General features: G+C 36.5%; 1 protein-coding gene across 8 annotated transcripts in view; it reads right to left on the reverse strand.

Annotated features, from left to right (window-relative positions):
- The window catches only part of DMD (dystrophin), a 2,485,149-nt gene that overhangs the window by 1,489,102 nt on the left and 969,990 nt on the right, over nucleotides 1-26,057 (reverse strand). For all 8 annotated transcript variants that reach the window (XM_082378022.1, XM_082378021.1, XM_082378025.1 and 5 more), the window contains one exon: nucleotides 10,236-10,355. In XM_082378022.1, coding sequence (XP_082234148.1) covers nucleotides 10,236-10,355 — 120 coding nt within the window. The remainder of the gene's footprint in view (nucleotides 1-10,235; nucleotides 10,356-26,057) is intronic.

Raw genomic sequence — 26,057 nt, forward strand, 5'->3', positions numbered from 1 at the left:
ATTGATTAGCTCTAGTAGTTTTCTGATGGCATCCTTAGGATTCTCTATGTATAGTATCATGTCATCTGCAAACAGTGACAGCTTTACTTCTTCTTTTCCAATTTGTATTCCTTTTATTTCTTTTTCTTCTCTGACTGCCGTGGCTAAAACTTCCAAAACTATGTTGAATAATAGTGGTGAGAGAGGACATCCTTGTCTTGTTCCTGATCTTAGAGGAAATGCTTTCAGTTTTTCACCTTTGAGAATGATGTTTGCTGTGGATTTGTTGTATATGGCCTTTATTATGTTGAAGTAGTTTCCCTCTACGCACACTTTCTGGAGAGCTTTTATCATAAATGGGTGTTGAATTTTGTCAAAAGCTTTTTCTGCATCTATTGAGATGATCATATGGTTTTTATTCTTCAATTTGTTAATATGGTGTATCACATTGATTGATTTGCATATATTGAAGAATCCTTGCATTCCTGGAATAAACCCCACTTGATCATGGTGTATGATCCTTGTAATGTGCTGCTGGATTCTGTTTGCCAGTATTTTGTTGAGGATTTTTGCATCTATGTTCATCAGTGATATTGGCCTGTAGTTTTCTTTGTGACATCTTTGTCTGGTTTTGGTATCAGGGTGATGGTGGCCTCGTGTAATGAGTTTTGGAGTGTTCCTCCCTCTGCTATATTTTGGAAGAGTCTGAGAAGGATAGGTGTTAGCTCTTCTCTAAATGTTTGACAGAATTCGCCTGTGAAGCCATCTGGTCCTGGGCTTTTGTTTGTTGGAAGATTGTTAATCACAGTCTCAATTTAAGTGCTTGTGATTGGTCTGTTTATATTTTCTATTTCTTCCTGGTTCAGTCTCAGAAGGTTGTGCTTTTCTAAGAATTTGTCCATCTCTTCCGGGTTATCCATTATATTGGCATACAGTTGCGTGTAGTAATCTCTCATGATCCTTTGTATTTCTGCAGTGTCAGTTGTTACTTCTCCTTTTTCATTTCTAATTCTACTGATTTGAGCCTTCTCCCTCTTTTTCTTGATGAGTCTGGCTAATGGTTTATCAATTTTGTTTATCTTCTCAAAGAACCAGCTTTTAGTTTTATTGATCTTTGCTATTGTTTTCTATGTTTCTATTTCATTTATTTCTGTTCTGGTCTTTATGATTTCTTTCCTTCTGCTAACTTTGGGTCTTGTTTGTTCTTCCTTCTCTAGTTCCTTTAGGTGTAAGGTTAGACTGTTTATTTGAGATGTTTCTTGTTTCTTGACGTACTCTTGTATTGCTATAAACTTCCCTCTTAGAACTGCTTTTGCTGCATCCCATAGGTTTGGATCGTCATGTTTTCCTTGTCATTTGTCTCTAGGTATTTTTTGATTTCCTCTTTGATTTCTTCAGTGAACTCTTGGTTATTTAGTAACGTATTGTTTAGCCTCCAAGTGTTTGTGCTTTTTATGTTTTTTTCCCTGTAATTCATTTCTAATCTCATAGCATTGTGGTCAGAAAAGATGCTTGATATGATTTCAATTTTCTTAAATTTACTGAGGCTTGACTTGTGACCCAAGATGTGATCTATCCTGGAGAATGTTCTGTGCGCACTTGAGAAGAAAGTGTAATCTGCTGTTTTTGGATGGAATGTCCTATAAATATCAATTAAATCTATCTGGTCTATTGTGTCATTTAAAGCTTCTGTTTCCTTATGAATTTTATGTTTGGATGATCTATCCATTGGTGTAAATGAGGTGTTAAAGTCCCCCACTCTTATTGTGTTACTGTCAATTTCCTCTTTTATAGCTGTTAGCAGTTGCCTTATGTATTGAGGTGCTCCTATGTTGGGTGCATATATATTTATAATTGTTATATCTTCTTCTTGGATTGATCCCTTGATCATTATGTAGTGTCCTTCCTTGTCTCTTGTAACATTCTTTATTTTAAAGTCTATTTTATCTGGTATGAGTATAGCTACTCCAGCTTTCTTTTGATTTCCATTTGCACGGAATATCTTTTTCCATCCCCTCACTTTCAGTCTGTATGTGTCCCTAGGTCTGAAGTGGGTCTCTTGTAGACAGCATATATATACGGGTTTTCAGCAAGCCTGTGTCTTTTGGCTGGAGCATTTAATCCATTCATGTTTAAGGTAATTATCGATATGTGTGTCCCTATTACCATCTTCTTAATTATTATGGGTTTGTTTTTGTAGGTCCTTTTCTTCTCTTGTGTTTCCCACTTAGAGAAGTTCCTTTAGCATTTGTTGTAGAGCTGGTTTGGTGGTGCTGAATTCTCTTAGCTTTTGCTTGTCTGTAAAGCTTTTGATTTCTCCATGGAATCTGAATGAGGTCCTTGCTGGGTAGAGTATTCTTGGTTGTAGGTTCTTCCCTTTCATCACTTTGAATATGTCCTGCCACTCCCTTCTGGCTTGTAGAGTTTCTGCTGAGAAATCAGCTGTTAACCTATGGGAGTTGCCTTGTATGCTATTTGTCATTTTTCCCTTGCTGCTTTCAATAATTTTTGTCTTTAATTTTTTCCAGTTTGATTACTATGTGTCTTGGCATGTTTCTCCTTGGGTTTATCCTGTATGGGACTCTCTGCACTTCCTGGATTATGGGTAGCTATTTCTTTTCCCATATTAGGGAAGTTTTCAACTATAATTTCTTCAAACATTTTCTCGGGTCCTTTCTCTCTCTCTCTTCTCCTTCTGGGACCCCTATAATGAGAATGTTGTTGCGTTTAATGTTGTCTCAGAGGTCTCTTTGACTGTCTTCATTTTTTTTTCCTTCTTTTTTCTTTAGTCTGTTCCACAGCAGTGAATTCTACCATTCTGTCTTCCAAGTCACTTATCCGTTCTTCTGCCTCAGTTATTCTGCTATTGATTCCTTCTAGTGTAGTTTTCATTTCAGTTATTGTATTGGTCATCTCTGTTTCTTTGTTCTTTCATTCTTCTAGGTCTTTGTTAATCATTTCTTGCATCTTCTCGATCTTTGCCTCCATTCTTATTCCGAGGTCCTGGATCATCTTCACTATCATTATTCTGAATTCTTTTTCTGGAAGGTTGCCTATCTCCACTTCATTTAGTTGTTTTTCTGGGGTTTTATCTTGTTCCTTTATCTGGTACATAGCCCTCTGCCTTTTCATCTTGTCTATATTTCTGTGAATGTGGTTTTTGTTCCACAGGCTGCATAACTGTAGTTCTTCTTGCTTCTGCTGTCTGCCCTCTGGTGGATGAGGCTATCTAAGAGGCTTGAGCAAGTTTCCTGATGGGAGGGACTGGTGATGGGTAGAGCTGGCTGTTGCTCTGGTGGGCAGAGCTCAGTAAAACTTTAATCCACTTGTCTGCTGATGGGTGGGGCTGGGTTCCCTCTCTGTTGGTTGTTTGGCCTGAGGCGACCCAACACTGGAGCCTACCTGGGCTCTTTGGTGGGGCTAATGGCGGACTCTGGGAGGGTTTACACCAAGGAGTACTTCCTGGAACTTCTGCTGCCAGTGACCTTGTCCTCATGGTGAGACACAGCCACCCCCCGCCTCTGCAGGAGACCCTCCAACACTAGCAGGTAGGTCTGGATCAGCCTCCTGTAGGGTCACTGCTCCTTCCCCTGGGTCCTGATGTGCAACACTACTTTTTGTGTGTCCTCCAAGAGTGGAGGCTCTGTTTCCCCCAGTCCTGTCGAAGTCCTGCAATCAAATCCCACTAGCCTTCAAAGTTTGATTCTCTGGGAATTCCTCCTCCCATTGCCAGACCCCCAAGTTGGGAAGCCTGATGTGGTGCTCAGAACCTTCACTCCAGTGGGTGGACTTCTGTGGTATAAGTGTTCTCCAGTTTGTGAGTCACCCACCCAGCATTTATAGGATTTGATTTTATTGTGATTGCACCCCTCCTACCGTCTCATTGTGACTTCTCCTTGGTCTTTGGATGTGGGGTATCTTTTTTGATGAGTTCCAGTGTCTTCCTGTTGACAACTGTTCAGCAGTTAGTTGACTCTCAGGCTGACTTTCACTAACCCCTTCCTTAGGCACCAAGGGCAGGGCTTATTTACAGGCTTAGGAAGGAGTCCCTTGTGTCTTCCGAGAACAAAGTTCAAACTTGCATTTGGCCCTCAAGCAGCAAGCAACCTGCTTTTAAGCCTAAGTCTCGCTTTGCTCTTATCTTCCATCCATTTCTCCATGTTCTCCAGGTGCCGACTCAGCGGCGGCCGCACACACTCACTCTGGCCGGGGCTCGCGATCCCCGCTCTCTGTTAAGCTCCCGCAGGGGCCAGGTTCGGCTGCGGCGGGCACAGTGCCAGTGGGCAGCTGCGCGCCCGGCTCGCTGGCTCCGGGACTCCGTACTGCTTTTTTTTAAGCAGTAAAATTTCAAACAGTAAATATGCCTTTTCTGATTTAAAACATGAAAGACAAGTATATGACACTTGTATGTGACATTCTAACTTCATAGGACATTGCTATGAAATTTCTAGTCATTTGGGAGAGGAACTCATCCATTAACCACTCACATGGTGGTGAAATTTACACAGTGACCCAACTATATCCTCAAATGGCTTCCTGTCCCCAAACTTTCTGACTCTGAAAGTTGAATAAAGGAGTCCAATCATTTTCAGTCCAATTATCTGGCACATAAATCAGATAACAGGAAGGAATATATTAAAACACAGATGTTCTCCACCAACCCACATAGAAATAAGAAGGCTCACCTTATCCATAGATATCCCACGAGAGGCTTTGCACAATACTTCAGGGAAATCAAAACATTTTATATTTATTCCATTCCACTGGGTCAACCAACTTAATATAGCCACCAAAGAATTTATCTTGATAATACCACATAATATTTGCACAAATCGTTTAATGTCATTTGATATCCAGTTGGTTTTCATGTCTTGATTTTAGTGAATGTATCTTAGCTCTTAAGAGACCTTTCTAATCTTTGAAAATTATTCCTTTATTCAATAAAGTTTATTAACTTCATCAGATGAGTAAGAAACTATACATGTGTGCACAGCCTTATGTTTAATAATCTCCTCTAAAACTGTATTTTCCAGGTTACTCTTCTTCAAAAGAGGATGCTTGTATGTATCCATTCTTTTGATATACCTTTAATTCTCCAAAATTTTAGACAGTAACGTTAAGATTAACATCATTCAACAAAATAATCCAAACACTTTTTCTATGCCAGAAACTCTCACGGGTCTGTGGCCTTAGACACCTTTAATACATCTAGTTGGACTCTCAAGTGTTAACTTGTATAGAGGAACATATCTAAAAATGGGATTTTAATAGCTCTACCTTTTATTTGGAAAATGTTTTAATTAGAGCATCTTCTGTAAGAGCTATGGGCCTAACCAGGTTCTTTTTTTTTTTTTTTTTTACTAGAAACAACTATCTCCCTAGAACAACAGGCTCTCTTTATGTTCTATAGTCTTTTTCAGTTTCCAGTGCGAAAGGCCGATAGGACCTGTGTGTCTCCAAAACACCTCCCTTATTTTGTTTTAGTTTTTCCTCAAATGCCACCTTCTCAACATAGTTTTCCCTTGACCGCTTCATGTAAAACTGCTTCCGTCTCCAGTCTATTTTTTCCTTATAGTTTTTAGCACCTCTTTCATAGTATAAAGCTTGCTTATTTATTCTGATGCTTGCTTCATAGAGGAACAATTTATGTTTTGTCCATACTTAACCTCAAAGCTTAGACTTTTGGCTGGCACCTAGTAGGAACTCAATACATATTTGTCAAATGAATGAATAAATATGGTCCTCCTATCTGGAACACTTTCCTGTTCTTTATTGTTGCCTAATTAATTTCTACTAAATCTTCAGATCTCACTTAAGGCCACTTAGGTAGGCCTTTCCTTACCTTCTAGAGAAAGGTGAGTCATCTAGTAATATATATATCTGTCACATTGAACTCATCATGCCCAGAAATTTACACTTAATTGCATTTAATTAGTGCAGGTCCAGGAGGGTAGGTACCATGACTGTTGCCCCCACCCATCCCCACCATGGTAGTCCCAGCCACCATCCTGGCACACAGCTGCTGCTCAATACATGTTTGTTGACTGAAGAATTACGGTAGAGTTTAGTATCACACACTAATTCTAGCTACCCACCAAGCCTCCGCTAGCACCACTCTTCTGAACCTCAATCTGTAGCTAAACTGGCCCTTTTTCAGTCCCTTGAGGGTGCTATGCTCACTTGATACACTGTTTCCCCTTCCTGGAAACTGCATGTATCTCCACCAATCCCCTTATACACACACTTCATACAGTTCCCTCCAATGTGTCCTTTAGATCATAGTTTAAACATTACTTTACTAGGAAATCATTTCATGCCTTCAAGCTTCAGCTTAAGTCAGACTAATCTGTTGTCACAAAACTTTGTTCCTTTCCTTCATAGAAATAAGTTACGTCCATTTTAAATATCTGCTCATTTTTGTAAATATTTCATTAGTGCTTATTTCCTCTGTTAGACTGCAAGTATCAAGAGAGCAACTGCCACGCCTACCATGGTGACCACGGGTGACAAGGAATCAGCATTTGAATTCAAAGAGGGAGCTTGAGAAATGGCTACCACTGTTTTGAGGTTCCAAGGAAGGCAACATGCTCACAAATTACTCATTTCTGACCCAGGAAGGTAGAAAAAATTCTCTTTTTGTTCACTGTTTCACCTCTGTTACCCAGCATAATCCCTATGACATAGTAAGAACATTACAAGTACTCATCGAAAAAAATGAAAGAGGCATGGTAATATATTCCATGACTGAAGACTCCACATAAATTATGCAACTTAGTTTTTTAGCCAAGCTATTTCTCAACAAAATTAGTTAACTGGCATCACTGCTTACAAATCGGGTTCTCTGTGTACTGATATCATAGAAATCTCTAAAGTTAAGGACAAGTTTCTGACCTGTGGTGACATTGCTGAGGGACAAGCTGAACCTCTGAGAGAATCAAATTAATTTACAAGAGACTGCACTTTTCAGAATATTATCCTTCATAAGTCATGCCATCTTTCAGAATCCCTAAGCATACGTTCTGACCTAACTTTCTTTTTCTTCAAACCTTTTAAAAAGACTTCTAAAAGTCTTTTAAAGTTAGAGAAAATCTAACTTATAATAGAGTTCAAATAACTAAGTCAATACATGTAAAGATATTCCATGAGGAGTATTTTTAGAGTTCTAACTCAAGATGGTAAGAACATCTCTCTCTCTCTCTGTTACTGAATTAAATCAAAGACTATCTTTCCTAGTTTTCCCCTATCTGTACCTCTTTACTAAAGACAACTGGGTATCCATTTTGAGGCTCTGGTACTTCAGCAAATTGGAGAGAAATGGATTAAGGCAGTGTGGTGACATGGGAGGCAATGGAGGAGAAAGAAGGTGTGGGGTGAGTGTTCAACACTAACAGGTCTTCAGGAATCAGCTATGGATGACCAGACCTTGCTTCAACAAAAGATCTAAAGCATTCTTCTCAGGTTCCTGCCAGTTGTTTTTTTTTTCTCTTTTTGTATTGAGTCCATATACCTTTTTCTCTTTCCTAAAATTCTTCCTATTACTTCTAACAGAATTCCTCAGGGCCCAGTATGAAACATGATAGCTCAGTCTCTGAAGCATACATGGAATTCTTGTCACATGCAGAGGATATCTGGGTTGCTGTTTAAGTGACTCCTCTAATGCATTTGTTTATCTGTCTTTTTATTCTTTATTATTTCTTCTCTCCTCCTCTTTTTCTACCAACTTCTCTACCTCTTCTCTTTCTTTATAAAAATTAAACTAGTTAACACAAGATTATATTACTCGTAAAGAACCTAAGAAAGAATCATCAAAATTCCAAAGTCAAATGAGAACCCAGCATTCCAGGGCAATTCCAATTAACAGCTAAATAAGGCATAGAATTCAAGCATGGATTCCTCTGGGACTGATGGAATAGGAAGAAAGAAAGGCTAAAGCGGGGGCCTTCTCACCACTTAAGTCCTTTAACTCTGCTCTTTTAGACACTAGTCTAGATTATCTAAAAGTCAGGAAACAGTAACAGAAATGAGGGTATCAAAAGGCGAAAGGGGGTCGAGGGGAAAAGAGGAGGCTGGGAGGCTACGGTCAACACTAATTAAGGGGGCAGGCAATCACATACAAATGTGGACTGAGTTTGTGTGAACTGGGAATAGCCAATACATGAGCAGCTATCTTAGTAGATGTTTCTGGGTCCAAGAAATAAAGACAGAAAATAAGCTAAAAAATGTACGTAAATAGGATAATACATATAGAAAAGCTTAGGGCCACTACTCTTCTTTTTTTTTTTTTTTAAGTGGGATGAATATCAGGAGTCCCACTTTTTTTTTAATTAATTAATTTATTTATGGCTGTGTTGGGTCTTCGTTTCTGTGCGAGGGCTTTCTCTAGTTGTGGCAAACGGAGGCCACTCTTCATCGTGGTGCACGGGCCTCTCACCATCGCAGCCTCTCTTGCTGCGGAGCACAGGCTCCAGACGCGCAGGCTCAGTAATTGTGGCGCACGAGCCCAGCTGCTCTGCGGCATGTGGGATCCTCCCAGACCAGGGCTCGAACCCGTGTCCCCTGCATTAGCAGGCAGACTCTCAACCACTGCGCCACCAGGGAAGCCCAGGGCCACTACTCTTAATTCATCCTACCTAAGATCTAACCCAGTCACCATCTGTGAATGCTATGGACTGTTTTTCAAGGTGGCCTAGTCCCACAGGCATCACCTTGGAATAATTATATTCTAAAGCTAGTTGTATTAGGTCTTATGGTGCCAAAGTGACTGTTTTTCAGTTGTTATTTTAACTGGAAATACTCTATGACTTAGAAAAGTTTCTGCCTTAATTTTTTTTTTAACCAGTCACCCTTCTAAACTCTGCCTCCCAGCCTTCTTTTATCTTTTCTGAAAATTTCTGAGAAACACTGAATATTAGACTTTTACCCATCTGTAAATAGTCACAACACTATTGTATCAGAACTATGGAATTCCTTAAAATGGGTGTAGCAGTGGCCTGTCAGTCCTTTAGCCAGTCGTGTGTGTGTGTGTGTGTGTCTGTGTACAACAAATCTGATCATATATGCAATGATACACTATCATATTGGGTGTCATAAACCTTTTTAGATCTGTAATCCCTGCAATTTCATTGAAACATAAGCAATTAACATGAATCACTAGTATACATTAAGTGCTCAACTGTAGCAGTTCAACAGTTTCGTCTCTTTTCATTTAATGATGGAAAGTGAGATAATATTGTTGGAGATTGGCAGTCTAAAACAGTAACCTTAGGAAATGACATATCACTGGGATAAAAAAAACAATTCACACAAAAAGAGAAAAAAAACAGAGATAAGGCTTTTTTATAGGTTAGGTAAGAGAAACTAGGTTTAGAAAAACCTTGGGCTTATAAAGCTATTTAAACCCACATTGATTGGATCCTCAGACGTGTTAGACTATTGGCTCCTAACTATCACAAAGGAAAGGCAAGCATGTAGTGGGTACAATGAATGCCTCAAATATAATCTGTGGTTGGGTGAATACGTGAATGTATGTGTCACATTCAGAACAATAAACTGTTGTTATTTTCCCTTAATGTTGATGTTTTGGTATATGTATATATGTTTTGTTGAAATTAAAAAAAAAACTTATAACAAAACTTTATCATTTCCAGTTAGGAAATAAATATGAAAATATGAAAATATCCACATTATCCTTTATTAATATATACTAGTTATGTTTCCAAGGACACACTTACTATGAGTCAGATTGAATGAGGGATTGAAAGGCTAAGTACCTCCTACAACAAAACTTCCATGACTTAAACATCCTGCTATGTATGTCCTCATCGAGACTACAACTGAAGGCTTCCAGGAAAAAATATACTGAAGGTGTTAAATTTTTTCTTATTTGACTGAATGTGATCCTTTTTGTGTTTTTTTACCTTTGTCCTCTCTTAGACCGTAGGTTTGAAGAGAGCATAAATAATATTCCTCTGACCAGTTATCTAATGCATGCTATTCAACTATAATTAAAAAACAGATCTGCATTTATATATTTCCCCAAAGGCCAGGAAGCTAGTGTGAGCAAACAGTGTATAATGAAAAGGAATTACGCACAAACATCCCACAAATGGGACATAATTTGAATGAGTTTAAATGAATACATTGCATTCTAAATATTTGTAATATACAAATTACATTTTAAATTTTCTAAATATTTTCTGAATTGCAATTAATTATTTTGAATGACATATTTAGTGTATTAAAGAAAATACTCTGACCTTAAGTTGTTTTTCCAAAGCAGCAGTTGCATGATCGCCACTAGATTCATCAACCACCACCACCATGTGCGTGAGAGAATTCACCCTGACTTGTTCCTGTTCCAGGTCTTCTTGAAGCACCTGAAAGATAAGTTTTTTTTAAAAAGAAATTAAAATAATAGTCTCCTGCTCTGTATGCCAGAAACATTTCTTCCCAAATGAGTGTGATTTATTTCTGCCATGCTTTGGGTAATACAATTTTTTATTAGACTGGAACCATTTCAAGCAAATTTTCTGCTATGGTGCTCAGCAAAATTTGCATGTTTTTGTCAATTGAATGTGAAAGTATATAGAGAGAAAGCATCTGTTGAGAAAGGCATACTAAGATATGCTGCCCGTTACCCCACTTCCTCTCACTTTATCAAGGACTTTTCTCCTAAAATACCTGGCTGCCTCAAGCATCTGCAATGTCTCCTTCTCTACAGTTCTCCATTATCAACCAAAACAAAACAAAACAAACTCTTGACCCAAAAAACCCCTCCCGCTACTGCCTCATTATGTGTTCCTCTTCATTAAAAAATATTTTGTTTTCTACATTACTCTTTCTACTTCCTTACCCTACTATTCCCTTTACCCACTATCCCATTAAAACACCTCTTGTAAAGGGTGCCATCAATCTCCACTTTTCCAAATCCAATAGCCATTTTTTGATAGCATCTTACTTGACATTTTGATTACTAACCTAATTAACCACTCCTTCATTCTTGATCCTCTCTTCTCTCTTCTTGAGCTTCATGTACCACCCTTGCCTGATTATCCTCCTACCTCACTAAGAACTGCTTTTTAGCTCCTTTGCTGGTTGGTTCCTTCTCCTCTGCTCAACTATAAATCAGATGGCATTCCTCTGGATAAAAACCAATGGAATCCCATCACACTAAGAGGAAAAATCCAGATCCTTGAACCTGAAATCCTTATATGATCTAGCACCTTCCTGCCTCTCTAATCTAACTGCATACCATTCTTGCCCTCTGACACTATGTTTCAGTCATACTTGTCTTCTCTCTCTTCCACACTGTGTCAAGCTATTTGCTCTACCCCAATTGCTCTTCCTCTGTATCTTTAAATAATCTCTCATTCTTATCATTCAGGACTCAGTTTAAGTGTCACCTGCGCAGAGAGGCTTTTCATGAAGATGCTCTCTAAATTTGCTTCTTAGTTACGATTTCTATAACTTTTTAAACATAATATTTTCACACTCAGATTTTTCTTATGTATTAGTTTAGTCATTTGTTGTTTGTCTTTACTTACTGGAATATAAGATCCACTAGAACAGAGATGCCCCCTGTCCTTCTCACCACATATTCCAAGCAACTAAAGATAAACAAACTCTTGTTAAATGAATAGCACCATGTGGAGGGGTGAGGGCAATATTCACAGATTAGTTTGGCCCTTCCTGACTGCATAAAGATTACAATCTAATGGGCGAGATTCTTCTTTTTAAGTGTAATTACAATTATACTATCAAGCACATATAACCCAAAACAGTATTCCAATCTTTTAAAAATCACAATGTATAGATTTTTTGTAAAGATAAACAGGAGTAAACAGAGGAATAAACAGACAGTAAACAGAGGAGGACTAAACAGAGGAGGCTGCTCTAGATCCAAGACACCCTGCTTGGGAGGTCCAGTTCCTCCAGGGCCTTATCACACTACACTAATTATTACCTGGAAATCCCTAAATGAGTTTGTAAAATTCCTAGTCATCTAGTCTGCCTCTTAGAACATGTTATTATATAATACAAGAATGAAGAAGCAGGTTTGGGACAAAGCCTGTTACTTTCTGGAACACCTGGAATCCCTACTTGTGAAACAATGATGCCTGGCACCTATCAGACTAGCTCTTAGTTATTCGAACCCTATGGCAGGCGTAAGGGAACGTATTAGAATTAGCTACATCACAAACTCAAATGTTTGATCATTTTTATGCTAGGACTTTTATTTTTCAAGTCTCAACATTTTAGAGCACTATATAAAATCACTTACTTTTACTTCCTCTCTCCAGATTTTCACGGTACATTTTCAAGTGAAGCAATTTAAAATAAAATGACTATGCATCTATTTTGTGTGTGGAGTCTATACTGCCTATCACGCCTTTGACATTCCAGAGCTTACACTGGTTAATAAAACTCTTTCTGCCATGAGGCTGAAAATGGAAACATTAACATTCAGAGTTGCCCTTGAAAGTCATGTTAAGTCTGTGTTTTCTGAGTTATATAAGCTAGGACTGGGAACATTTCAAATGTGTCAGCCAGGAATTTTAAAAATAATAATTAAAATAATATCTTGGTGGCCAATATATCATAAATTGGTTTAATTTGGCCAATTCTTTTTTCCTATCACTCAAGTATGAGAGTATATTTAATTACATATATTAAAGACAATTAGGAAATAATGCTATACTATTCACATTTTTTACATTTTTATTGTTTTCATATTTTTTAGTAAAGGAAACTGAGAGAATCATTGTTTGAGCCATGAGGTACTTATTTTGAAACTCAGGTTGCATCTTTCTAAAGCGTATGTGATCAAATATACTAGTTATTTTCTCCAGTACTTAGATTTCTGATTTTGTTTTGCTTATCTATTTGTTCTATAATCAGAAATTATATTCTTGCCATAGTGATCAAGGGTTTACATGTTATGCTTTTGCTGACGTGCTAACACAAAGTACCACTAAAGCTAGTTGTGAGTTAATAGCTTTAAAATCAAACATGAGAACCATCTGAACTTACAGTCAGTAGAGGGAAATAAAGGAATATGGGAAAGGTTCTCAACAGTGGATGAAAATCTTGAAGAATGCATAGCACTGCAGTAAATTAGCATATACTCTATTTGATTTAAGTCATTTCCAGTATCTCCTTTTCTCTTCTACAACTTTTTCAAATTATATGGTTTCTTTTACTCCTAATCAGGGATTAAAACAGAAAAGCTTAAACTGACCTTTCTAAGCATACTCAATAGCTGCAAGACAGAGCTATTGCAACACTGTAATCATTTCCTGTTTTCCCAGACCTCAGCTCCAAAAATAAATATTAATGAATATTATGGTATTAGCTAATCCCCTTATTATTTGCAAAAGACAAAAGACTATAAAATATCCAATGTCCAGAATTCATTTTTTTAAAATGAAGTTGATTATTAGAATTAGCAAAAATGCCATACAGAAAATGGTTAGTTTAAAAAGTTAAAATTTTCTGCCAACCTATGTATCCATGAATAAGGGCCTTGATCATTGGTATAAAGTACACCCTCTTGCTTCCCTCTTTGAGAAAACATGGATTCTCAAGGCAACTAATTTTTAAAGTACATTAAAGTTTTAAAAGCTATTTTACAATTAATTTTTAATTAAATATTTACTTCTTATGGATTTGAATTTCTCATAGCTGGATTTATACAATGGAGATTTACAGTTGATTTGCTAATTAAACTGAAATATGAGCCAAATTATTCCAAATACAGATGTATCCCCAGAGAAATACACTAAAATTTTTGCCTATCAGAAGAGAATGTCTTCAGGTTAAAATACTGTAATATATGATTGTTAAAGTCTGTTTTTCTTTATTAAAAGAATATAAATTATTTACACACAGATACGTACTAGGTATTTTATTATGTATTTCTTGCCAGTATTTTTCTTAGAGTAATGCAATTGTTACACTTATCAAATTTAAAAAAATCTGTCATGCTCCTAATTAAATTTCTATACCATTATTAGATACAAATGTCAGCAATGTTTGTTTTCTAATGTCAACTAACAATCCTTTTTTTCCTTATGACAAGAAAAAAGGCCAACAGTGAAATTTAACATTAAAAATGCTTAGATTTGACCAACTTAGATTTTGTTATACCTCTGTATAACAAATAATCCTATTTCTTATAAATTATTCTCTAGTTAAAGAATCTGACCAAATTTGTTGTTCCCTTAGTACATATTCACATCTTATGATTTAAATATGACTTTTCTCTATTTCCTTCAAATGTTTCAGTGGTACCGAATTCTTGCTCTGACCCATGTCAAGTTGGTCTTCAAAATCTGGCTTAGGACAACCACTGAAGAGTCACTTCAATGTTTACTTCAGACTTATGCTATTTTATCCTTTGTTAGCATACATGTGAAATACTGTTTGGAAAATAAAGGCATGGAAATATGTAAGGCTAGGGAATTATTAGATTTGACACTTAGAGGTGAAGAACAACAATTAATAGAAAGGTAGAGTAACAGAAAACAAAAACAAGGTTAGATCTCCAGTAAGTTCTATAGGAGGGTATACTATACTTCCCTTGGTCAGAGTATATGCTCAACAACATGAAACAGGAAAGGACTGTGGTTGCCTATATGCATAGTTTATTACTCCTTCTACTTCAATGATTAACCAACAGGAAATTACCAACACTTGCAGGTCCTACACACACACACACACACACACACACACACACACACACACACACACACACCCCTAGAAACAACACAGATCATGGGTTATGCATGGATTCTAAAGCCATCTACTCCCACATAACACTTTAAATTAATATAATTAAAATATGCTTAGTAAACTATTAAGTTTAAGTGATTTATAGTTTTTAGCTTAGCCAAATAAATGTACACAAAAGGAAAGACTGATGAGAACAAAACTTGAATTGAATATAAAATGTGCAAAAATCTTAAGAAACCAGAAGAGTTTCTACAAACATGGGATAAGTCTAACATTTAGGAAAGCACTATCTTAGAAAATCCAGCTCAGGAACCAAAAAATCCCTAGATACTCATGAACAATTAGCTAATGCAATACATCTGGATGTGAATTGATTTTATTTTCAAATAAAAGCATCCCAGGCAAATCAGAAAACTTTATGATTTCTTAGGAAATGATGGGGGGGGGTAGGCAGTATATCATTCTCGTTATTTTTTCTCTTATGGTCATTTTACGTCCTTCTTTCCATCACCTCTGCACTGGGCTAGGCTCTGTATTCCTTATTCTATCTATTCCCTGAATGAAATGATCTGGAAATGACTTGCCATTTTATTTTCAGTCCAATATTCACTTTACTAAGCCTGACTGGTCACAGTACTGTCTAGTTCCCCATGAGGATCTATTTATAGTATGTAATTTTGTTATAAATTTGTTAAATATTTTAAATAGGCTTCCTCAACAGGCTCTCCTAGAAGAGCTTTTATTTTGATACCCACTTACTTAAACATTCTTGCATAGTTATCTTAGTCTTTATAGCAAACCCATTTTTTTAACCTTTTTGTTAAAAATAAATGTTTATATTTCTTCTAAATCCTAAGCTACCAAAGGGGGGGGGGGCCTAAACACCATTTCTATGATGTTTTAAAGATTTTAAAAGCACCCAATGCTTACCAATCCCAGGAAGGGGGCTCAGTAAATGTGGAAAACTGTTTTAAAAACAGAGCTGACCATTAATGTACCCCTACATCTTTCCAAATATAAGTAGAAAAGGACATAATATGGATGACAGAGTGACAAAAATATGTGCATGTTTAAAGGTGTGGGATCTAACGTCAGATTTTATGAGTTTGATTCCTGCATGTATTGCTAACCAGCTATGTGACCTTGTGAAAGTTTCCGACCACACCAAGCCTCAGCTTCCTAATTTTCAAAATCGGGATAATAAGGGTACCTTCTTCATTAGATGGTTAGGAAGAATGAATAAGCTACAATTGGTTAACACCTTGCCTGGTACACAATAAATACTAACAGCTAGTTAGATCTAAAAACTCATATTTAGACACATTCAGAACAAAGACTTTAAACCATACTGCAAGAACCCAATATTTACCTAATTCACCCTCATCTTATTCATGCTGTCATCATCCTCCAATAAGTATTCTATGTACAGAAATGGAATGTGGTTTTGGAAATCCAGGAAAAGAAGGGCTCAAGTTACAGTAAAGCTTTAGGATCTGAAGAAATATATAATACATTTTAAATCCTTAAATAAGACTTTAACTTCCAAATTATTTACATGAGACTAACAACAGTAGCTTTAAACTAATTGATCAAGTGGTCTCATACGTTGCTGAAAAATTACCATGGTCAGAGGAGCTATTTCATGGAGTGAGGAAATATCTCATGAGTGATAGATCCTAATCATTGAATAATAGCCCTCAATTCTCCTAACTTTCCTCCTCCCTCTACAGTCCATGCATGCATGCATCTATCCATACATCCTACATATAGTTATATCATTGAAATCAGAAATTAAAGTGAACACCAAGAAAATCTAATAAATAATTACAAAATGTCATTAGCCTGAAAATAATTATTGAAAAAGAAGAGAACAGGATTATTGGGAGAGAGGGCTGGGGTGGAAGGTTTCAAGTGTACCACAGAGGAAGTTATCTGCATTGATTGGCTAGTATGTAGATGTAACATTCAATGCTACTGATTATCTTCCAGTTCAAACATTACCGCCATTCTCATGATGAGCCCATTTTCTTCAATATTCCCTTTCTAGTCCCTTTTGCCCTAATTTTAAAGAAAGAGCTTCAGGATTAATGTTGAAAAATCACTTCCTTAAGCATCTTGACTCTGAGCATTTCATACACAGCCACTACTAATGTGTTCTCTTTCCCTACTGCGTATTCTAAGTTTAAGGACTTGTATGCACCCAGTCTCTCCATCTTTTCCATCTAGATATTCCCAAGCCTGAGGGACCGAGTGCCATACTTCTCTAATCTCTTTGCTACTCTCTGCATTTGCTCTAGCCTCTAGGATCACCACTGTAATCAAAGTCAATGGAATCTCAGAATAGACGAAAAGAGTCTGGGTTCAAAGGCAGACAGGTCAAGACGACAAGCTCAAGTCTACGAAGTACTATTTAAGTTACCTTAGGCAACTCAATCCCTCTGAATACATTTATTTATCCACAAATTAGGGATTTAAATCCCTCCAGGACAGGTTTAGTACTGGAGTGAAATGAGATAGTACATTAAAATCAGCGACTGCAGTACTTAGTAGAATTGATAGGTAGTGAAGAAATGCTTATTTTCTTCTATTTCTGACATCGTCGCCTTATCATTTTGTTCTTACACTAAGATGCATGGAAATAGCTCCTCTGGGCATCAGTATTTATTCCCAATACCCTTGATAATTATATTATGTATCTTTAATTACTAAATATTCTCAGTGTGCTGAAACTATAGAACATCATACAAAAATATGTGCTTCAGTAGTTTTCTCATTCTCACTAGATATGACCTAGATCTTTGTTAATGGAATATTAAATATTATCCAGTATAAATTATCTCTGAAAAATGTAGTTCCACTGAGTAACAGAGTACTACCAGTTGTACTACTAGAAATCATTCTGTTCATAACAGAAATATTAAACATAAAATGATAGTATACTGTAGTTAACAATTTTATATTCCTTAGAAATATACATAATGAAGTATTCAACATTATTTTTACATGAAATTAGATTTATGGTCATGCATTTTGTTATAAGATACATGAACTTATTTTTCAAGAAAAAATATTTTCTTAAAATTCGTATTATCATATCAGTTGTGGCTTTCTTGTGAAGAATTTTCCCCTAAAATGCATTCTAAAATGTTTTATATACTTAAATAATTCCTTTACATTATTAATGTTGCATTACCTATGGAAGGCAACTGAAATTAATTTGTATTGGTTCAGGAAAATAAAGATACTTTAGCTGAGACCAACTCGATTAAGTGAGAGATAGGGTCTTTTTCCTTCTTGCTTTACCCTCCCCAGAGGGCAGAAACTTCTAATAAGTAAGCATTACAGGAGAAATTAAGTATAAAAAATAAACTGGGTATCTCTAAGATGAGGGGGTCTTGGATAATTACATTTTAGTAGATGCACTGATGTACTTTAAAACAGGGCTGTAACATTTTGAGCCATGTTACTGAATCAGTGCTCAACAGTTGCTAATTAGTTACCTGTTAGCTGGAATCACTTGATCTGTGAAAATAAGGACATGGGTATGGATTGCATTATTATTTTTTAATTAAATTAAATTAATGGCGTTATCTAATATGAGAAGTTACCCTTGGAATCTGCTGCTTTCTTTATAGTATGTTGATGGGAAATTAGATGTCTTCTCAACTAGATTAAAAAAATTAAAACTGAGTATCATGCATACACTACTCTGTAGACCATAAAGCGTAATGTTGTCCATTTTTACATTAACTTGCCACTTCTTTATGCCAAAAGAATTTTATTACCATACAAATCAACTTTGCTTGAGTAAAAGTCATGTCTTATATAATAATAACAGCTAAGATACTTTATATAATTCTGGGTATCAAGTATTATTCTAAGTGCTTTTTATGCAATTATGTAGTAAATATTTTTATCAACCCTATAAGATAGGTATCATCATCATCATCACCACCCTGATTCATACTTGGGGAAACTGAGGCACAAAATGCTTAAGTAACTTTTGCAAAGTCATTCAGCTCACAAGTGATAGAGCTATATTTTGAACCTAGGCAGTCTGGCTTCAGAATCTGTGACATACTGCCTCTCATATAAGAGATATTAATATAGCTCATATAAGCATAAGAGATAGATACATGTTTCTTATAACTCATAAGGCACATGAATAGAAACTTAAAAACTCCTGTGTGTAAGTGTATGCATATGTGTGTATACTCAGTTGAGTATCAGGTTTTACCCCTCTAGTAATACTTGAATTCAACCTATTACATTTGAAAAACTACTATCACGAAGCTTGCTTTAAAAACACACACATAATAGTTAGGTCCTCCTATATGCTCTTACTGTTTGAAAGTAATGTTAACATTGGTATGTCTTAGTGACAAATGCTAATCACAAAAATTGTGTTTAATATAAGGTTTTGAGTATTAACAGGAAGTTCAAGTTACTTTTATCTAAACGGCTTAGTTTCTTTGTATACTACATTTTTTTCTTACTTTTCTCTCATGAATCTTTCCTATTTGGATATTCTCTCTTGAAACCTGTTCGTCATAATGCTGTCTATTGATATGATCATGCCATCTCCCACCTAGAGGATGCATGCTCTTCTCCCATGGTTCTTATTCACTGCCCCATGAAGGTCAAGTAAGGTCCATATGGAAACCAAAGAAAGAGACAGAATAACACTTCTAGGCCTTCTCTCTCCTTTCTAAGTAAAAATCTTGGAAGAAAGGTTAAGTTGTAAGCCCAGCTTAAAGGGGCAAGCAAGACTTGATCAAGCCTAAGACTGAGGCCATAAGGACAAAAAAGAGTCCTTATAATTTATAGGAAGTTCAACCTAACTCACAAGTTCAACCTAACACACACAAATTTAAAAACAAAGTTGTAGGATTACAGACACTATAGCTTCTTTGGCTGGTCCACTGTGCAAATATTCCTCATGAATTGGCCAGCTGTGGTAGGTAGCCAGTTGAGGATTTGATTCCATTGAATGGTTTTCCTTTTCCGCATAACCAAGGCTCACATGCCTGATTTCTATGGACAAACACAAGTATGACTGCTGGTAGCATCTTCTGTGACATTTATAAAAAGATGCCAGGGTTATAACCATTAAGATATTTGAACAGAGAATGAAACAGGGAGAGAGGAATGAAAAAAAGCCAGAGTTAGTGAGAGGGCACCAGAGATAATATCTCCATGTAAGTTGCTTTAAAGATGTGTTCCTTCTTCACCTATATAAGTTGTTTTCTTGACCCAACTCACAATTTTTTTTTTACTGTTTATTTAAATTGTAAGTTTCATGTCTGTCAGAGTGGAAGCAATGATGAAGCTTCTGTGTGTGATAGAAGTAGTCAGAATTATTTAAAGCATTTGATCCAAAAACCATTTACTGAGCATCAATTATGTGCTAAATACTTGGCTAGACATTGGGGAAACACAAGAGAGGTCTCTCTGGTTCTCTGGCTGTAGCATAGTATTTTTTTTTTTTTTACCAATTATATTGTTTACCTTTACTGATATAGCCATCAAACATTCATTAAGCACTTATGCGGGCAAAAAATAGGAAATAAAATGGAATTTCATAGCAGTAACTAATAACATGTACTTTTAATCTTGCTAAAGATGTAAGAGAGCTTATTAGTCACTAAAAGCACTACTTGATTCTATGGCATTCTTAGGCTTTTCAGAATCACTCATGCTCCTCCCAATTATTGCATTTCTCTCTTAGTATTGCCTATTTTTTAAAAATCCAACTTTGGCCTCCCAATTGCCCAGTCTCAGAAACTATTATTTTGAACTCTGTGATAATTCCCTAAATCTAGTCTCTTTGGTTCTGCTGTTGATTTCCAAAACATTTTTTAAACAATTTTCATTGACATTGCTTTGATTCAGGCTCTATATACTTAATGCAGTATGTTCCTAACATATTCTGGCCTCCTGTTCATCTGTGCTCTAGTTTATCTTACAAGATATGTGTTCCTAAAATATAAGATAAATTTTCCTAAATTGCCACTCTCCTCAGTTTCATTTATCATCAGTAATGGCTCCCTATTGCCCACAGACTAGCTCCAAATGCTTGTGTTGAGATCAAGACCCTCCATGATCAGGCTGTGGTCCTACAGCAGTGAGCAGAGTGCAGCACATTACCTAGGCAAGTGACATACCTTTTATTACCCCACCTCATTTCCTTTGCCCAGCAAATCACTGTTTCTAACATTCTCAAGCCATCTGACATATTATGCCTTGTATAATGGTCACTTGTTTTCTGTGTCATTATCTGATGTACTAGCATGTGAGCTTCTGGAGGAAGATTCCATAAACAGTAGGTCTCTGTATTCTTCACAGCAGCTATTTTGCTTTAATAAGTGTTTGTTCAGTGATATGGAATAAAATTCAATGGAATGAAATGAAATGTCAAATCCTTTGGCAGGATTACACCTAAATCTTCCCATTACATTACTATCTAGATCATTTTAAAGGTCACCAGAAGAGGATATTTCACAATCTTGGCAATCCAAATGTTTGTGATTAACTAAGCTTCAAGGAAAGGATAGGTGACTGAGCTTCTAAGAGGTCATTTAATTTGTGTTAATCAGTACTTAACAAAGAACATTTACTGAAGTAACACAGTGCACATGTCACAATGATACCTGCAAATTCTAATAACTTGTATGCTAAGTATTTTGTTGATGTTGTTACTAAGTCAGTGTAACTAATAACAAAAGTCTAAACCTCTCATAAGAATTGGTAACAGCTAGTAAACTAAGCTTTAAACCTCATCTCAGTGTGACTGTGCTACAAGACAAGATTCCCGAGTCAATTATTTTCTTTTTGATTAAAATACCCTCCAAAATAGAAAACTGCTTTCCCATTAATGAAAGTTCAAGCCCACATAAGACTTTCATTGTCCTCAATAATATTGTCACTCCTTCTAGGGAAATCCTTTCATTCCTTATCAACATCACTAATAAAATCTTTCTCTTAAGACAGAAATAACCAACCGGAATTATTTCTGACGTGTTCCTTCACAAGAAGATTGAGAGCTTCAATTTGTTCACTCCCAAGAGAATCACTTTTGGGTGACTCAGATCTAAAGTAAACCTCTAAATTCTTTCCCCAAAGCAATAGCTATGAAGAATGACTGGTCTCTTCCAAATTTTGCAGCAAATTGAACTTTTCCCAGTTACCCCGAGTTAACAGTTTGGCTAGATTTAATAGTAACCACCAATATAGGATCGATCGTTTTACCTTGCCTAATTGGCAGATTCAGTAAAAGTGACTTATTTCCATGGCATTTTACAGTGGTTCAATTTCTAGCCTGCCTTGTAATAAAATGCTGTTGAAATGAAGATAGCAAAGGATGCTGCCACAGAACAGAGAGAAGCATATCTGTAATATGCATGGTGTACTTGCAAGGAGAGAGAGAGAGAGAGCACGCAAGAGGGCACGCACACGCCAGAGTCCTCTGACCCGAGCAGAATCTAAATCCATTCCCAGCAACAAAACCTGAATCTCTTCTTTAATTCTGTCATCTGTAATCATCTCTTAAAAAAATAAAGAGGATGACTCAAGGATGTACTGTCTATGGATATGAAGCTAAAAAAACTAAATGTTATATTAGGTGAGAAGCATGGTGATGCAGCAGGGTGCAGTTACTTTCTGACTACTCCAAGGTTACTGATGTATTTCACTGTCAGAAGGAGTAATTTTCTTATTTTCATTCACTAACAATCCTTGGGAAGAAGAGCTGCAAAGTAAATCAGTGATTATTTAAATAAAGCTTTAGTTTGAATTCAGTTACCTAAAGAAAGAACATTTATCCCTTCTTCTGTTTTATGAAGCTTGGAAAGACTAACAAAATAAAAATTTACTCCTTTTAGTGTATACTTCTAAGAAAACATACATGTTTCCCATTTAAATAAATTCAACTCCTTTATAAATTGTTTGATTTTGTCAAAAAATTTTCTCCTCATTGTAATTACTTCAAGTAACAAAAGAGAATTATCAACTGTCAGGCTTTCTCTTAGCTATGTAATATGTTTTTCCATTGTCTTAATTTTATTAAAAAAATAATATATTGTGAAGTGGGTTTAAACAGTTAAAGGTGGAAGATGGCCTCGCTTTCTGTGTCAGCAAACCAATTCCTTCTGCTTTTCCTTACGCACTTATATGAATAAATCCTAGATGTAAATGATTACATAATCAACTTGCATATAGTTCTGTTGCTTTCTTTTTGTTTCAAATTATGCTCTTCAAAGCAATTTCATATTCATCAGAAAAGGCACATTTTCAAGTAATGGACAATCTATTCAAATTTTATTACAATACTAGTCAGATACTTTCCATTCCATTCATTCTAAATCTTCCAGAGCAAAGTGCAAAACCTTTCAGGTAATTGGCAGACTATGAAGACCCTAGACAGCCTAACCTCAATGAAGGCTCTGTTCCTGGTTTCCAGATGAGACCTTTACTCGTAGTTGCCCTAAGTCATTCACCCTTATGGCTACCCTATCATTCTCTGCCACTTCTCTCCTTCTCTTCCTGGCTTCCTCCTTAGACTCCAGGCATCCAGTGCCGACATCCGTCTCTCTGATGTTCAATGCTACTGCCTGTAGTCTTGTCCTTGCCTGAAATGCTCCACATTCCAAAACTAATCGAAATATTAAAACCATGACTGGAAGGAACACTAAAAATCAACTGGCTCAACACTTTTATTTCCAAAGTGAAAATATGGAGAAACTGAGAGATTCAATAATTTCTGAAAATTATATATTTAGTTAATGGTAAGCTGGGATAGTACTCTGGCTTCCCAGGCAAGAAGGTTGTCTTAGGTTGAGTTCGTTCCCAAACAGACCCTAAGCCAAATATTTGGGTACAAATAGTTTACCTGAGAAGTCATCTCAAGAGACATTATGAGCGGGTGGGACTGTGAGATAGTTTACCCCATGGACATCTGGGGCCCAGTCTTGCTGGGAAACCTCTGGGAAACTGGGAATTGAGAGATACCTTGGATTCATCCCACCACTGGGCAAGGATTCTAGGGTACTTATCCATCATTTCAAGTCCCTCCTTGGTTAATGGCAGCTCTGGCAGCACTAACTACTTTTTGCCCATGTTCAAACTGGCTGAGACTCACCTGTGGCCAGTGAATACCTTCAGACAGAGAGGAAGCCACTGGTATACACAGAAACTGTCTGCACGCAACTTCCAGTGTAGGCCAAGGGGAAGAGAATGCATACATGGTCTACCAGAGGAATGCATGGTAACACAGAAAAAGTGGTCCAGTTCAAGGTCTAGCACTGGCTCTAACTTCTTTATCAGATGTTCAATTAAAACCTATGTGACAAGTGAACCTCTTTTAGTCACAATTTCCATGTGAAAATTAGAATGCAGTTGATGCTTTATTTTTTCCCAACGGGGTAGCAGACGGGATTGCCATAGCTATAGCTCTCCCCAAACCGTTTTATCTTAAGCTGCTGTGGCCAAAGGATGGCGTTGGCTGCAGCAATAGCAAAAGTCAGCCCCATTTTTCACTGAACCTGAAGTTCATTAAATAAAAAACAGCTCTGGGGCTTAAAAAGAAAGGTATCTTTCATCTGCATGAAAGAATTGTGAAGCTAACTATGACAAAAAGTTATATATATAAAAAAAGAATGAAGTTGGGTGAGACACAGATTTAGGAGGTATGAGTTGAGGGAGCAGATATTTCCTTTCAAAGCCATAAATCCAAGAAGCACAGAATCCTGAGTAGAGTTGTCAGATATGATCCAGGATGCCCAGTAAAATCTGAACTTCAGCTAAACAATAACTAATTGGGGACATACTTACACTAAAAAAAAAGTTCATTGTTTATGTGAAGTTCAAATTTAACTAGGCTTCTTGTACTTTTATTTGCTAAATCTGGCAACCCTAATTTTGGGCCAATCATGAAGGTTCTTCTGTGTGTGTGTGTGTGTGTGTGTGTGTGTGTGTGTGTGTGTGTGTGTGTGTGTCATGATGGACTGAGCAAGGCTCTGTTCCTACAATAAAACCCAGAGCTAGTTTTATAATGGTTATTAGAATGCAACACTGTCACAATTTGCAGATGACATGATTTTATATATAGAAAACCCTAAAGACTCCACCAAAAAACTGTTAGAACTAATAAATGAATTCAGTAAAGTCACAGGGTATAAAATCAATATCCAAAAACCTGTTGCATTTCTATACACTGATAACAAACTATCAGAAAGACAATTCTTTAAAAAAAAATCCCACTTACAATTTCATCAAAAAGAATAAAATGCTTAGCAATAAATTTAACCAAGGAGGTGAAAGACCTGTATGCTGAAAACTGTAAGACACTGATGAAAGAAACTGAAGAAGACACAAATAAATGGAAAGATATGCCATGCTCATTGAATGGAAGAATACTGTTACAATGTCCATATACCCAAAGCAATCAAGGGATTCAATGCGATCCCTATCAAAATTCCAATCACATTTTTCATGGAAATAGAACAAACAATCCTAAAATTTGTATGGAACCACAAAAGGCCCCAAATAGCCAAAGCAATCTTGAGAAAGAAGAACAAAGCTGGAGACATCCAGCTACCTGATTTCAATTTATATTACAAAACTACAGTAATCAAAACAGTATGGTATTGGCATAAAAAACAGACACATAGATCAGTGGAACAGAATAGAGAGCCCAGAAATAAACCCATGCATAAACAGTCAATTAGTTTACAACAAAGGCACTCAGAATATACAAGGGGGAAAGGACAGTCTCTTCAATAAGTGGTGCTGGGAAAACTGGACAGGCACATGCAAAAGAATGAAATTAGACTTCTATCTTTTACCTTACACAAAAATCAACTCAAAATGGATTAAAGACTTGAATGTAAGACCTGAAACCATAAAACCCGTAGAAGAAATCAAAAGTGGTAAGATCCTTGACATTAGTCTTGGTAATGATTTTTTGGATCTGAGTACAAAAGCAAAGGGAACAAAAGCAAAAATAACCAGTGAGACTACATCAGACTAAAAAGCTTCTGCGCAGCAAAGGAAACCATCAACAAAATGAAAAGGCAACCTACTAAATGGGAGAAAATACTTGCAAATCACATATCTAATAAGGGATTAATATCCAAAATATATGACGAACTCATACACCTCAACAGCAAAAAAAAAAAAATCTGATTAAAAAATGTTCAGAGGAACTGGGTATTTTTCCAAAGAAAACATATGAATGGCCAAAAGGCACATGAAAAGACGCTCAACATCACTACTCAGGGAAATGCAAGTCAAAACCACTATTATCAAAAACACAAGAAATAACAAGTGTTGGGGAGAATGTAGAGAAAGGG

This window comes from Balaenoptera borealis, assembly GCF_965194805.1.
Source record: "Balaenoptera borealis genome assembly, chromosome: X".
Lineage (NCBI taxonomy): Eukaryota > Metazoa > Chordata > Mammalia > Artiodactyla > Balaenopteridae > Balaenoptera > Balaenoptera borealis.